The sequence below is a fragment of the Eptesicus fuscus genome, chromosome 17, assembly GCF_027574615.1.
Source record: "Eptesicus fuscus isolate TK198812 chromosome 17, DD_ASM_mEF_20220401, whole genome shotgun sequence".
In the NCBI taxonomy this organism is placed as follows: Eukaryota; Metazoa; Chordata; class Mammalia; order Chiroptera; family Vespertilionidae; genus Eptesicus; species Eptesicus fuscus.
This window is the reverse complement of record NC_072489.1, coordinates 40,631,428-40,646,352: the sequence shown is the minus strand read 5'-3', so window position 1 is coordinate 40,646,352 and position 14,925 is coordinate 40,631,428. Positions and strand designations below refer to the sequence as shown.

The following is a 14,925-nucleotide window of genomic DNA, read 5'->3' as shown; positions in this document are numbered from 1 at the left end:
TTTTCAAGAAAGCTCAAATCCAGATACAAGAAAGAACAGTAGAGGGATCCGTCCAGAGTAAGATTGTCATTCCCCAGGTGGGGAGAGGAGCCAGGAGAGAAAGGAATGAACAAGTAGGAGCACTTGCTATAGCTCAGGCCCCGCGTCTTACAAACACTCTCTGATGAAGTCCTCCCAACAGCCCGGTGCTGCTGAGAGCTGGACAGCCCTGAGGCATCGCCAGACACTCTGCTCTGTGTGCAGGGCCTCATTCAGCCCTTTCAACAGCCCGGTGAGGTAGGTACTAGCATTATCCCCATTTAGTGGGTGATGACGCGGAGACACAAAGAGCTTCAGTGAATTGCCTAACACCAGACAACTAGTGAGAGATTTAGGCTCACCTCTGACCTCACAGGGTGAGCTCACCCAACCATTAGGGCCAGTCATGTGAACTGCTAGGGGGACACAGAAAGAGACAGCAGAGTACAGGACAGGCTGAGCGGTTAGGTATCCAGAAGGTCGGGGTCCATACCTCTGGCACCGGGCCTTGAGCGGGAGGAGTGTTGGGAGGAGGGGTAGTCTTGCACGTCCTTCTAACATCTGGCAGACAGAAGGGGGACTGTCTCCAGGGACTGGGAGAATGACCTCAGCACAGTGAGCTGATTAAGCATAAAGGTAACTACCCGATTTCGTTGTAAACTGGGAAGAAAGAAGCTGATGTAATTCAGATTTGTAATAACTTTCTCTGCAGTCTCCCCTTCCTGCCTTAGCTCAAGATGGAACGACCACAAAGCCCAGCGTAGGTCTGGGTGGAGACTTTGATAGTTGGGAGCAACCGTTCATCTGCTGGGCAATCTTCAGAAACAGCATGTTGTGGTAACAGCCCTGAGTTTGCACCTTGTTTCTGTCACGTAGTGCCCTGCGCAGATCAAACGCCCGAGCCTGTCTCCACGTCTGTTCAATGGGGGCATTCAATGCTTCAGGGGGCCCTGACCGGTTTGGCTCAGTGGATAGAGCGTCGGCCTGCGGACTAAAGGGTCCCAGGTTCTATTCCGGTCAAGGGCATGTACCTTGGTTGCGGGCACATCCCCAGTGGGGGGGTGTGCAGGAGGCAGCTGATCAATGTTTCTCTCTCATCGATGTTTCTAACTCTCTATCCCTCTCCCTTCCTCTCTGTAAAAAATCAATAAAATATATATTTAAAAAAAATAATAATGCTTCAGGGGCTCGTGTGGGTGGTCAGAGATGTTACATAAGGTATTCATCACGTTCTTGGCTCATCGCAGGCACTTCATGAAGTTAGTTCCCTTTCTCCTCTCTTCCCAGCCTGGACTCAGAAGTGCTTTACGGCCTGGGCGTCAGAGCGCCCCCTTTAGGAAGACAGCAGTAAGGAGATCCCGCATCCCTCCCTAGGGAGAGGCAGGTATGAAGCCAGAGGGACGTGCCTTCCCTCTCACCTCGGTGCTGGGGAAGGAACTTCTCAGCCTTGGTGCCGGCGAGATCCCAAACAGCCCCCCAGTTCAAAGGAAGGATCACGGGACAGGGTGAACAAAGGGGCTTTCAGATGAGGAGCCAGACTGCCGTTTCCACAGGCCGATGAGGTCGGGGTGGTGTGCACACCCTCCTGCTGCCCGGGCTCCCGCCCTCCCTCTCTGCTCTTGGCTGTGTGGGGGTACAAGGAGCACCCGCCTGGGCAAGCCACTTCACCGCCGAAGCCTCTATTGCCTCGTCGGTATAGAAGGACTCTCATTTTAAGGGTTTAACTATGATTCCTACCGGAAGCAGCCAAGGAAGTAAAGTTAACCAAAGTGAGAACGTTAGAATGGGTCCAGAAAGGCCACAAAATTCCTACAGTCCCTGACTATTCATATGGACATTTAGAAAGGGTAAAGTATATTATTGTATCTATCGAACATAGCCAAAGGGTTAGAACTATGCTATTGTCGTAAGAGAAAATTGTAGAAGAATCTGAATGTACTTAGGGACATGTGTGTGCATTTGATTAGTTATAAAAATTAAGGAAGGAGAGTTAATAGTTAACAGTGGTTTATCTCCAGGGCATGAGATTAGGATGATCAAGTGTCTTCTCTTTTTACTTTGTATGCTTCTGAACAGCTTAACTTTTTAATGGGCATATATTGCTATTACATTATACTGGATATATACTGGTATTTATTTTACACATAACTTCCATAACAAACAAAATGATAAAAACATAGGGTTAACCAGACCTTTCTCTCTTATATCCCTGCTCTTTCTTTATATCCCTGAAAATACTAATGTTTTAACCCTCCTTCCTCACCATCAATGATCCCACTCCCATCCCTAGAAAAGCAGGAAAAGTGAAAGACATAAATGAGCAAATCCCTTGTATCCCTCAGACTCAAATGGGCTCAGTGATGTCCCTGAGTAGTATCCTGTTTCAGTGTGCCCCAGCACCAAACAGGAAATGTCAGATTAACCATTCCTGAACACCTGCTCTCCAGGTGGGAAAAACAAACTCCACCTGAGTGCCAGAGCCTGCCAGAGGACCACAAGGGCTTAGCCACCGGCAGCTGAGGGTGAGAACATCTCCCTTCCAGGCCCCTGTCCTGCCACAGCTTGTGTGACCATGGGTGAGGCCCTTCCCCGCTCTGGGGCTCCACTTTCCCTACTGAATGGGAGCATCAGTGCCAATTTCTAAGACTGTTGGCAAGGTCATGTAAGGTGAAGCAAGTAGAAGCACATTTTCGATTGCAAAATAAGCCACCGAGATAAAACAGAGCAGAGAACTTAACACAGCCTTTGCAGAGAGGGAGGCCACTTTTCACTGGAGAGGAATCCATAAATAGACACAGAGAGAAAAGGAGTAAGGAAGGGTCCTTGGAAGCTGGTGGTATTTTCCGCCACCTGGAAACCCAAACCGCGAAGAGGAGGGTGTGTGTGTGCGTGTGTGTGTGTGTGTGTGTGTGTGTGTGTGTGTGTGTGTGTGTGTGGTATGTTGGGAGGGTGCTTTGAAAGAGTGGGTGTGAAGCACACACAGCACCAAATCCTTGCCTGGAGCCATTCAGTGTGTTTTGAACTCTGTCAGTGGAATCCTGTGTCCCGGCTGCAGACTTCAGGCCCAGGGCACAGGAGGGAAGAGCCAGCAAGGAAGCCTGTTAACTGCCCTCCCACCCTTTCCAGGGCATCTTAGTCAGCAGGCTGTGGCTAGAAGCAGGGGGAAGGGGTAGGGTGTGTCCAGGAGCCAACGCCAGAGCAGGCACCGTGCTCTGCACAAAGGAACCAGAGCCTGCGCTCCAAGAGATCCTATTCCACCCCCACTCAACTCTGACTTCAGGCAGGTTGCCACCCCATCCTGGGGTTCATCTCCCCTTCTGTAAAATGAGGGGGTTAAACAACAGGATCCTTCCGGCTCCATGGTCATTCTGTGTCTACCCACCAGGCAATGAAGCTTCCCAATCAGAGGGCCTATTGAGAGCTGGGAAAGGTCCCTAGAATTCCCTCTGCTTCAGTCAGGGCAGACACAGGCAGTTTTTTCCCCCTCTGGTTCCTGTGCCTTGCCCCAAATGCACTGAAAATTTGTGAACTGTCCAGGAGAGGGAACCCGGGAAGGCAGACAACAGGGCGGTGTGGTATAATGAGAACGTGGAGGGAGGCAGGGGGCCTGGCACAGAGGGTTACTGCTGGGGGCCAGGAGAGAAGACACACACACAAGATCAGACAAACAGAACTTTATTCAGAAAAGCGTATTAGTCATCACCACTGGACTCTTAAATGAGGCACATTGGTCCCTCTCCCTACCAGCCCTCAGCCCTCCCATGTCCACCCTTTCTTTTGACCATTGTAGAACGCTGGAAAAATCCTCTCCTGGGTCTGCAAGTGGTCCTAGACTTCAGGCTGGGAGCAGCCCACAGTGGTCTTGGACTGGATTGAGTCCTGGAGTCCAGAGAGAGAAGCCAGAGATTGCCTCCAGTATCCAAACATTCTGGGCCAGCTCAGGTGGCCATTCCTACGGCACAGGGCCTCAAGGGGGCGGAGAGGATGTGGGGCCATATTACACACTCTTCTCACATCTGGAGAAGCACAAGGCACATCTAGAAGAGCCAGTGAGCACTGAAATGTTTCAGGCACATCTGGGTGGATAAGGTACCATGAAGGCCAAGGAGAAATCTGCTCCCCAGTAAGGTCACTGGACCACAGACAGAGCACCACGGGCCGGGGGGGGACTAAGAAAGCATCCTCAGGGGTCTGGATCTGAGCTGAGGATGCAGCTTCGATGGTGGTCTAAGAAGAGAGAAAAGGAACAAAAGCTGGAGCCAAAACCCGTTGCTTAGGGTCCAGAGGCACACGGCTCAGTTCCGGATGTTTGGAATATTGTGCCCAAGTCACAGCACTCAGGATTTCTCTTAGGTTGAGGCAAAAATGAATCTTCCCCCATCTTGGTTTTTCCACTGGATGGTGTGGACAGAAAGCTGCCGGGCAGAGGTCCTTCCCGCCCCCGCTGTGAAACCCTGTGTTGACACAGGCCAGGATCCCTGGGCATCTCCAGGGCCCCTGCAACACAGAAACCTGCAACAGAAGAACCAGCGTCACTGGGTCTCCGAGGCACGCCCAGGTATCCCAGCAAAGCCCACCCCTGGCTCTGGCTGGCACCCGCGGAGGGAGCTGAGGGACCAGTTACCCTGCCTGGAGTATGGCAGCAGCGTGCCAGCCTAACTGAGACACTGAGGGGCTCAGAGGTCTGGGACTTCCCAGAGGACAGAAAACAAAGATAACCAATTTGAATAGGAACAGAGTTGAGTTTTACAAGATGAAGTTCCAGATATGGATGGTTGTGAAGGTTGACAACAATGTGGATGTACTTAGTATCACGGAACTGTCCGCTCAAAAAAGGTTAATTTTGTTATGTATATTTTATCACAATTTAAGTGATTTTTAAAATAACCATGTGAACAGTATCTAACATGTATTGACTCCTTACTATATATAAGCCTGGTCGTAAAGAGGCCAAACTGCCAGAGTTCAAATCCTAGCTCCACCTAGGAGACTCTGGGCAAGTTACTCAACCTCTCTGTGACTCATTTTCCTTATATGGAATCTCTCTATATAAAAGCTTAATATGCGCCGAAACCAGTTTGGCTCAGTGGATAGAGCGTCGGCCTGCGGACTGAAGGGTCCCAGGTTCGATTCCGGTCAAGGGCATGTACCTTGGTTGCAGGCACATCCCCTGTGGGGGGGGGGGTGTAGGAGGCGGCTGATCAATGTTTCTCTCTCATCGATGTTTCTAGCTCTCTGTCCCTCTCCCTTCCTCTCTGTAAAAAATCAATAAAATATATTAAAAATAAATAAATAAAAGCCTAATTTGCAAAGTGTCCCCTTGGGAGTTTGACCGCTCACTATGACTTGCACTGACCACCAGGGGGCAGCACAGAATGAAGGGAGCCTGGGCCAGCGGCCAGCAGCCGGGGAAGGGAAGCCCCAGCTGCCAGCTGGCAGCCACTGGGGACCCTACCCATGCACGAATTTCGTGCACTGGGCCTCTAATGAGGAAATAATAATAGAACCCTCTTCAATAGGGTTGTTGAGAGGATGAAATGAATACATCTAGTGCTTTGAGCAGTGCCAGGCACACAGAGGGCTAGATAAATGCTATGGTGACCAAGTAAAGCTTACATAAGTGCCCTACCACCCAGATCTTCACAACTACAACAGAGAAATCTAATACCTCTCCACCTAAGCCTTACAAACATTCTCACAAAGACACACTCCGGCCTCCCCTGTTCTAGTTTCTAATCCAGAGAGCGGCAATTTTTTTTTCCCCCAAAGAGCAGACCTTTGAAGGTTTTAGCAAAAAGTTTGAATTATCACAATTCTTTGGACATGTGGTTATTAATGTCACCCCTCCAACTTGCTCTCCGAATAAAAACCCTCTAACTTTTAGAAAAAGAGGAGTTCTGTATTTTTATTCAAAGGCCTATGGCCCCTAGCCCCTCCAGAAAACAAAGATGTCTCATACCTCCCTGAGGCTGGGGCCAGCGGTACACCCCAGCTGAGAGCTGACCACCGTCACAGTCAAAGCCGGGATCTCTTGCAGGTGTCGTTCCTTTTGACTGGGAAACCATCTGGATAACTTTGGCTTCACTTCCCAAACAATGTAAAGGAATGTTCAAATCCACCAGTTCCCAGGCCTCTCCCTGGCTATTTTCCTTCATGGGCTGGGCCCTCCCTCTGCTAGAGAAAGTCCCTGGGAAAGAGGGAGCACCCCAAATCCTCAAAAAGAAATGAAGGCCAAGACTGCAGGGGAACCTTAGGTGGCAAAATCTGATCCAGGCCCAGGGGCAATAAACACTTCTGGTCTGGTTTTACAGCAGGACTTCTCAGAGCCTTTGATATGCTAGTGACTCTCCAAGAAGGGGGGGCCACTCCTATGACAAGCCCATTCAGCCCGGAAACCCTCTTTCAGAGGGTAACGCCTGAGCCAGGATCCCAGGGAACACCACTGTTTTAATGCAAACAGCGCTGGAAGGGGAGTTGGGAGGCAAGGTTCCAATGTTATTCTGGCTTTTCTTACAAGCAAGCTCTAGGGCTCCGTCTGTAAAACTGAATGGAGCTCACCCTAACGTTCTCCTGGCGGTCGTGTGGGATCCCTAATGCAAACAGATACTGGGAGGTGGGAGTGGAGCCGAGGCCTGGGAGGGTAAGGCTGGGAAAGCTAGCAGTGCGTTTGGGTCTGGCCTCCAGGAACCGAGAGGACAAAGGCGAGCAGACAGAGGCAAGAATACAGCCCACAGGCCCTGACCATCCATCCTCACCTTTGGAGATAGGCCCCACCCCAAGACATCAAAGCACCGAGGGGAGGACTGCGCAGGATGTCCGGAAAAAAATCCCAAACTAAAACCAAACTCGTCGCTCATCCCGGGACCAGTGGCGGCCTGTCTCTAGCCCTGCCCGCGGCTACGTGCCTGCCTTTCACGGCACTCGAGGCTGGAAGAGGGCCCAGGGACAGGGGGTGCTCTTCCCGGCGCGGGGCGGCAGGAAGGGGGCAGGGGCGCAGCCAGAAGCCTGGCAGCCATTTGGGAGCCTCCGCCGGATCTACGCGGCGCCTGTCCACGTCTCGCCGTCAGCGGGGAAGGGGAAGAGGAACCGCGAGGTCTCGCCTCGGGAGGGGAAGGGGAGCGCGCGTCCGCCCTGCGGATGTAGCCCGGCTCGGGTCCCTGGAGACTGCGCATCCCAGCAGCGGTCCGGGCTCCGGGCGGGGGCGCAGCCGTCGGGCGGGAACTGCGTGTCGGGGTGTCCGGGTGCCTGGGCGCGGGCGGCGGCGGGAACGCAGCGCGAGGGAGGGTGCCGGGGCGCACGGGCGCGGGGCGGCAGGAAGGGCTGGGGCGCTGGCGTCCTCCGGGTCCCCCGCCCCGCAGCGGGGCGTCTCACGCCACCTCCTGCTCGCCCTGGTAGCGGCGGCAGCAGCTGTAGAGCGCCGAGAGCAGGTAGAGGCCCAGGCAGAGGCCCCCGCAGACGGCGGCGGCCAGGAAGGCGTGGTAGGCGCAGGGCATCTGGTAGTTCTTGAGGTTGCAGTAGCTGTGCCTCTGGGTCTGGTCGATCATGATGGCTGTCGCGGCGCCGTAGAGCGCGGCCGCCAGCAGGTCGTGCGCCACGTTGACCACGAGCCAGCGCGAGCCCAGCACGGGCACCAGCTCGTGCTTGCCCAGCAGCGTGAGGAAGTAGAGGCCCAGGGTCAGCAGCCAGAAGAGCACGGACACGAAGAGCGCGAAGTGCACGGGGCCCTGGTACCTGCTGGTGGCGATGGTGATCCAGAAGGCGGCGCCGGCCAGCAGCTGCAGCACCCGCAGCACGCCCAGCGGCCCGCGCAGGAAGGCCCGCTGCAGCCGCACCGAGCTGCGGGCCGTGCGCGCCTGGGGCGGCGGCTGGCGCGGGGGCGGCGGGAGCATGGCCCCCGAGCGCGGCGGCGGCGGCGGCGGCGCCCCGAGGAGCGGAATGGCGGCGCCTGGTTCGCGCGGGAGGCTCGGCCGACGTGCCCGCTGCGCCTGCCGCGGCCTCCTCGCTGGCTCCTAGTCCGCGGCTCTTTCCCCGGCTCCCACCCTTCCTCCCCTCTCTCCTCCTCTCCGCCCTCCTCTCATTCTCTCTCCCTCTCTCCACCCCTCCGGCCCCCCTTTCCCTTCTCCTCCCCGGTCTCCACCCCCAATCGCTCCTCCCGGCTTCCTGCCATCTCTTTCGGCCTCGCTCACCACCCCGGGGCCACCCTTTCCCGCAGGCGCCGGACTCGCAGCCCGGAATCCTGAGTCCTCGGGGCTGGGCGGAAGGCCCCCGCACCCCGCAGCCAGCCGCGGGCCCTCCGCTACATCCAGCTTGGGCGAAGTGTGCCGCATCCGGGCCGCCCTGCCTCGCGGCTCCCGTCCAGCCGCGGAGGGGAAAGCTGTTTTCTTTCTCCTTCCTCCTATTTCAGCGCCCACCGAGGCCTCCCGGCCCCTCCTCGGCGCTGGAGGAGAGCAGTGCTGATCTTGACCTGACATCTGTTCTCACCGGGTCATCAGTAGAATCCTGCCAGCGCCTACCTCAAACCTATCCTGTCCAGAGCTGGGCCCAGACTTTGTCTCAGCCCTCCAAGTTCTCCATGTCAGAGAAAGGGACCACCACCCACCGGAGGCCACACTGACCTCCCACGTGGCCACAAAGCGAAGTCCCATTGTCATAGACAGACATGAGCAGAGCAAGGAGGATGGGCCAGGTTCAGAGGGTCACCAGGGCAGAAAGCACGGGGTGCCCAGCAAGAGGCAGAACTGGGAAAACAAGAACCTCCTCCCCTGTGTAACCCTTCCTGCCCTAGCAGAGCGCTGCTCCTGCAGTTCAGACCCCCTGACCTTTTCCTCCCGGAAGATAACATCTAGGCCTCAGGTGTATGTCAGCTCCAGGCCCAGAAAAGCAAGTGAAGCCATGGCTGCCTTACGAAACAGCTGCATTGACTAATGACCCCCTACCCTGGCCCCAGCCAATCAGTGGAGACCATGACCCTGAGAGAGCACACCTGGAAAGCTGATGAATATTCTGTTGAGACCCTTCCCTGAGACCTCCCCTAAGATTCCCACCTGCAAGAGGGAGCAATATTCTCAACACAAAGGACCCAGCCCGAACCCTCCCCCCGGGGAGTATGCCCCTGCCATTCCTTCCCTCCTCTCTTTCCCCCACAGGCACCATCTCCTAAACTCGGAGACTTGCAACCAGGGGAGAAGTGGGCAGCAGTAGCTCACCCCAGGCTAACCCCCTGACTTATTTCCGAGGCCCCTTTCCTCTGACTTCCCAGTGAGCCAAAGCAGCCCAGCCTCGGCTCTCATGTTGCTTTTTTTTTTTTTTTTTACTTAAGAAAAAAAAAACCCAACATTTTTATTGATTTCAGAGAGGAAAGGAGAGGGAGAGAGATATAGAACAGTGATGGGCAACCTTTTGAGCTTGGTGTGTCAAACTTTGCCAAAATACTGAGCCTAACTCGGGTAGTGTGTCACTTTGAGGAAAAAACTAACTCCAAGACTCTAGTCGCAAATGTTTCATCCTCAGGAGCAGCAGATGTTTCATCCTCGGCATGCGGCCGCGTGTCATCAGAAATGGCTACGCGTGTCAGTGCTGACACGCGTGTCATAGGTTCGCCATCACTGATATAGAAACATCAATGATTGGAGAGAATCATTGATTGGCTGCCTCCTGCACACCCCCTACTGGAAATCAAGCCCACAACCTGGGCATGTGTCCTGACCAGGAATTGAACCATGACCTCATGGTTCAGAGGTCGATGCTCAACCACTGAGCCACACCGCTGGACCCTAAGTGTGTTTTTGCTGAGCTACTAGGCAAAATTGGCCTGTAATGAGAACGACTGATACTTTACATTATGGTTATTAGTATGCTTTACATGTATTCTCATCTGAGCCTCAAAACACGCTCAGCACTTAATAGGTACTTAATATCCACTTGCTGAGAGGATTTCACAGATGAGGAAATGGGGGCACGAATGGGTTTCCTCCTTTACTGAGGGGAGCACGGAGCCTAGAGGAGTTACGACCACAAAACTGCTCGTTGCAGCTGGTCCCTCGTCTCTCTCCTTTTATCCAACCTTTGCACACCAGGTCTAAAACACAGACCTGCTTGTTTGTTGCACTGCTTCCCCCACAGACCACAGGATAGGGCTTTATCTCTTCTATGGGCATATTTCATAATCTCGCCCCAACTGACTTCCACTTTCCTGATTTTTCACTTCCTTTCTTTACCCATGATCCCACCCAGCATGTCAACCCTATCCAACGTCTTCAGTTTCCCAAATAAGCTCAGAATGCCCTCCATTCCCAGACCCCACTTGCCTGGCACACTCCTACATATCCTCCAGCGCCCAGTGTAAATGCCCCTCCCTTTGGTCCAGCCTCCCAAACTGTCGATTGCTGGTTCTTCTGAGCCCCCACGTGGAGCATCCCTCGGCACTAGTTCTGAGTGGGCTGCATTGTAAGCACTGGCTTTCACGCCTTCCCATCTTTGCCTGTGCCTGGCGTATAAGGGACTCAGCAGATGTCAGTGAAGTGGACGGCTGAGTGGCTGCAGAAACAGCAATGGACCTGAGAGGCCCTCTTACCCTGGGGACTGCGCATGCATCAGAATCCCAGCTAATCCTATTCTACAGAACTAGTCTCTCATCTCCTGGGAAGCGTCCAGGACATCTGGCCTGGCTGAGCGGGTCCCTCTTTCAGCAGCCTGGCTCCCCTTAGGGGAGAAAAAGTACGTGGCTTCTCAGGGACTAATGCCTCTCCCTGCCAACAGCCCCACCTATAGGTACTGAGCAAGCTCTGAATGCATATTTTAATTATTTATTTTTAAATTTTATTTATTGATTTGAGAGAGAGAGAGAGACAAAGGTTTGTTGTTCCACTTATTTATGCAGTCATTGGTTGTTTCTTGAAAATGTGCCCGGACCAGGGATCAAATCCACAACCTTGGTGTATCCAGGACGACGCTCTAACCACCTGAGCCTCACAGGCCAGGGCTGAATGCACATGTAAATAAATAGATGGTGATGTGTAACACATCATGGTGTAGAGGCCCTGGAGGCAGACTGCTTCATCACTCCCTAGTTCTGGGACCTCTTTGTGCCTCAGTTTCCTCATCAGTGAAATCCTTTCAGCAAGTGGATATTAAGTACCTATTAAGTGCTGGGCATTGTTTTAGGGGCTGAGGATAAATAATATATATGTGATCACTATAAACTGAATGCCTACTGTACACGAGGCACTATGATGGGCCCTTTATATTAATTGTCCTACCTAGTTCTTACAACAGCCCTATAAAATTACTACGGTTAGATCTCTGATGGGGAAACCAGGGCTTGGAGGGTTAAGGAAGCGGACTATGTTCACAGAGCTGATGGGTGACTCTTTAAACAGGAGCCTGGGTTCTTTTATATACGTTCCTGTATTTTATCCTCAGTTGCTTTTACAGGGACCCAGAAATGTTACGTGATTTGCCCAAAGAAACACAACCAGTACGTGTGGGGACTCACACCGAGGTCGTCGGACCCCCATTTCAAGGCTTTCCCCTCAGCCTCCCCTAGCAAACCCCCTGGAGGGACATCCTCATTGCCCGCAGGGCTCCAGTCTTGAGAAGGGCTGGCTAGAACAGGCAACTGGGTGCCGGACTGATGACAAAGTACCTCTGTGAGTGGGGAACCTAACTGAATAAACAGGTAAAGGGAAGAACCATTTCTAAAAAAAAAAAAATCTGAAAAGTTGAGGGTTGGGCGCCACCTGGTGGGCCCAGACCTTCAGCCTCATCCGCCAAGTCACTCCTTACAAGGAAGTCAATGCCGCGGTTTTGGGGAGATATTTTTAGCCTCTGGAATCTTGAAGGCATTCCAGGGGGTGGTTCGGCAGGCTCTCTGCAGAAACGTAGCCATGCACAAAGATCTTGGTTCCTCCAGCTCAACAAAGATGGCCTAAGCGCCTGTGGATGCAAACAGTCTGGCTGAAGAATGCAGGAAGAGGACCGGCTACCCTCAGAGTGTTCGCACTTGGCTGGTAGGGGAGAGACCTTGTGGACACAAAGTAGAGGGATACATGAGAACTACACAGAAAGTGCAAAAGGGAAGGGGAATGTATGTGTGATGGAAGGGCTGGGGAAAGCTGCAAGAATGAAGTGTCATTTGAAGATGGACAGAATTTTGACAAGCAGAGATGGGGGATGGCTGTTACTGGGCGAGGCAGCCCACCACAGATTCTGAGCATCCCTGGTTATTATCACCCGGTATGCCAAGAATGCAAGGCCTCTCTCCCCAGCCAGTTCCCAGAGTTGTGTTTGTGGCCAACAATTTTGAGAAATGAGGGAACAATTTCTCTAAAACAAAGAGCAGGCTTGCTTGCTGCTTACTATAAAAGTGGTCTGGGTAAAAGGGGACAATGGTGGGAGTACCAAGCCTGGTACTCCTCAGCTATGATGCAAACCCCCCCGCCCCCCCGCCATGTGTAACATTCACTTGCACCGCTCTGTGTTCCTCCCATGAAACTTGGGAACAAGGGAAAGAGAGGGAACAATGATGCTCACGCTGCTTGCTAAGCCAAGGAGGTAGGTCCTTTGTCTTTGGCTCAGCAATCCTGTATCTTCTGTCAGCATTTATAAAACAATAGCAGACTACAGACTAGCTTATTAGCTGGTAAGCAGTGTAAATTCCAGACCCTCACCAGGTGTTCTAAGGCAGTGGTCGGCAAACTCATTAGTCAACAGAGCCAAATATCAATAGTACAATGATTGAAATTTCTTTTGAGAGCCACATTTTTTAAACTTAAACTTCTTCTAACACCACTTCTTCAAAATAGACTCGCCCTGGCCATGGTATTTTGTGGAAGAGCCACACTCAAGGGGCCAAAGAGCCGCATGTGGCTCGCGAGCTGCAGTTTGCCGACCACAGTTGTAAGGAAAGGGAACAGTGTGAGCAAAAGCAGGGCCTAGGCTGCTGAGGGAACAAGGAGCAGTGACACTTGATGGCTCCTGTAAGCTCCGATGTCCAGAGGGGAAGGAACAATTACTGTTCAGTCCAATCTGTTTTGTCTTCAGCCTCTGGGCCACTGTAAACATACCGCATATATGTGCGCAACGCACACTGGCTTAACGCCTGTTTTGGGCCAGGTCCTGACCTGGCACTTGACACAAATCAATTAACAGCAGAGGCAAAATGAGTAGTGAGAAAGATGGGTGCCTTCACCTGTAGAATCTTGCCTTGCATTTTATTATTAAATTACTGAATAAGCATTTCCTGAATACCTACTATGTACCTGGCACCTACTATGTACCTACAATTATGTGTCTGAGCTGGAAGAGGCCTTAAAAATAATTTGCTCCAGGCTTTTCATTTTATGGAGGACGGGTACTGAGGCCCCGAGAAGGTAAGTGACTTGTTCAAGGTCACACAGCTGGTTGATGTGGGCACCAAACTTATAACTGAGGTCTCCTGACTCAATCCAGTGCTCACTCTGTGACACCCTTGGAACAGCACCCAGACAGGAAGTTCCCGGAGGCTACAGAGTAAAGGGCTCTATAAGTCAGGCCAGCACATGCCCTCTCATCTGTGGGCTAAGTGGCTCACGCCTCCAGGCCTGTTCCCAAGGTGGCTCCCACCAGGCTATGGGAATAGGGGCCTCTGGGTTGGTGGGTGAGGGCCCCTGGGTGGAGTTGGGTGGGACTTTGGATGGCTCTTGAGCTTGATAATCCAGCCCCCAAGGAATACCTGGCCTTTGCTGGGGCCATAAAGCACCTTTGGGCAAAGACAAAGGCCATGCATGGGCCTGGGCAAGTGGTAAAGGCATTCGACTCTGGCAAAGCTCAGCCCTCACTCCCCAGGGGAAGCTGGCCAGGAGCCACAGGTACCTCCTGAGGCTTATCCTCGTGTGAAGCCACCCTGCACACTGGCTGGCAAGGCTGGGTCCGGAAGACTAAGTAACAAACGGTGGGTGACCGGGGTAGGTGCCCCTGGGACCATGTTATTAAGCAGCTGCCCATGACATGAGGTTACCTCCTGCTGGGACCTGTGATGGGGATGTGCAGGCCCAACAGACCACATTCCTGGTGGAAAGGAGGGGCCTCACCTATGAGGATGGACAACCTGAGCCAGAATGGATTGGGCCAATCACACCACTCTGCCAGTCAGCCTCGGATAAAAGCGGCAGTGGCTCAATACTAATAACTAACATTTGCAGAGCACTCACCATGGGCCTGGCCCCATGCTAGGTACTTTCCACACTTGTTTCATTTGCTTTTCGCAATAGCCTTGTGAGACAGGGGCTATTAAAACCATCTCCACTTTAAGAGGAGGAAACCGAGACACAGAAGGTTATATCTAATGTCACACAGCTACTGGAGAATGAAATTCAAATATTTGATTTCTGAGTCCAGGCTTTTAACCACTGTACATACCTGGGACTTAGGCCTTGGTCCAGGAGGCAAGACATCAGAGGACTGCATCTTAGTGGTACAAAGAAAATGGTCCCACCCTAGCCGGTTTGGCTCAGTGGATAGAGCATCGTCCTATGGACCAAAAGGTTCATTTTCGGTGAAGGGTACGCACATTGGTTGCAGTCTCCTCCCCAGCCCGGGCTCTGATCGGGGCTCATGCTGGAGGCAACCAATCAATGTGCTTCTCTCACATCAATGTGCTTCTCTCACATCAATGTGCTTCTCTGTCTTCTCCTCTCTCTTCCACTCTCCCTAAAGGCAATGGAAAAATATCCTCCAGTGAGGATTAACAAAATAAAAATACAAAAAATAAAGTGGTCCCAATTTTGTAGATAGTCAGCGGTTAGGGGGCCAGACAAGAGGCCATGAGTGGGCGTGGTTGTTACGGGCCTCAAGATCTGCACTTGGAGAGCTGATGCTGCTTCCCTTTCCCGTCTTGCTATGGAAGTGGCCCCAGAAAAGGGGAATGTG

At 52.7% G+C, this 14,925-nt stretch overlaps 2 protein-coding genes across 2 annotated transcripts in view; both read right to left on the bottom strand.

Moving 5' to 3' along the window:
- Positions 1-4,465: 4,465 nt before the first annotated feature.
- MARVELD1 (MARVEL domain containing 1) lies at positions 4,466-8,070 on the bottom strand. The gene is made up of 2 exons (XM_054728779.1): positions 6,774-8,070; positions 4,466-4,530 (listed from the first exon to the last, which is right to left on the bottom strand). The coding sequence occupies exon 1, from the start codon at positions 7,905-7,907 to the stop codon at positions 7,386-7,388; it is 522 nt and encodes a 173-aa protein (XP_054584754.1). The 5' UTR covers positions 7,908-8,070; the 3' UTR covers positions 4,466-4,530; positions 6,774-7,385.
- PI4K2A (phosphatidylinositol 4-kinase type 2 alpha) overlaps positions 4,512-14,925 on the bottom strand; it is a 54,540-nt gene continuing 44,126 nt past the window's right edge. The window contains exon 10 of the mRNA XM_054728778.1: positions 4,512-4,530. The gene's annotated coding sequence lies outside the window, so the exon portion shown is untranslated. The remainder of the gene's footprint in view (positions 4,531-14,925) is intronic.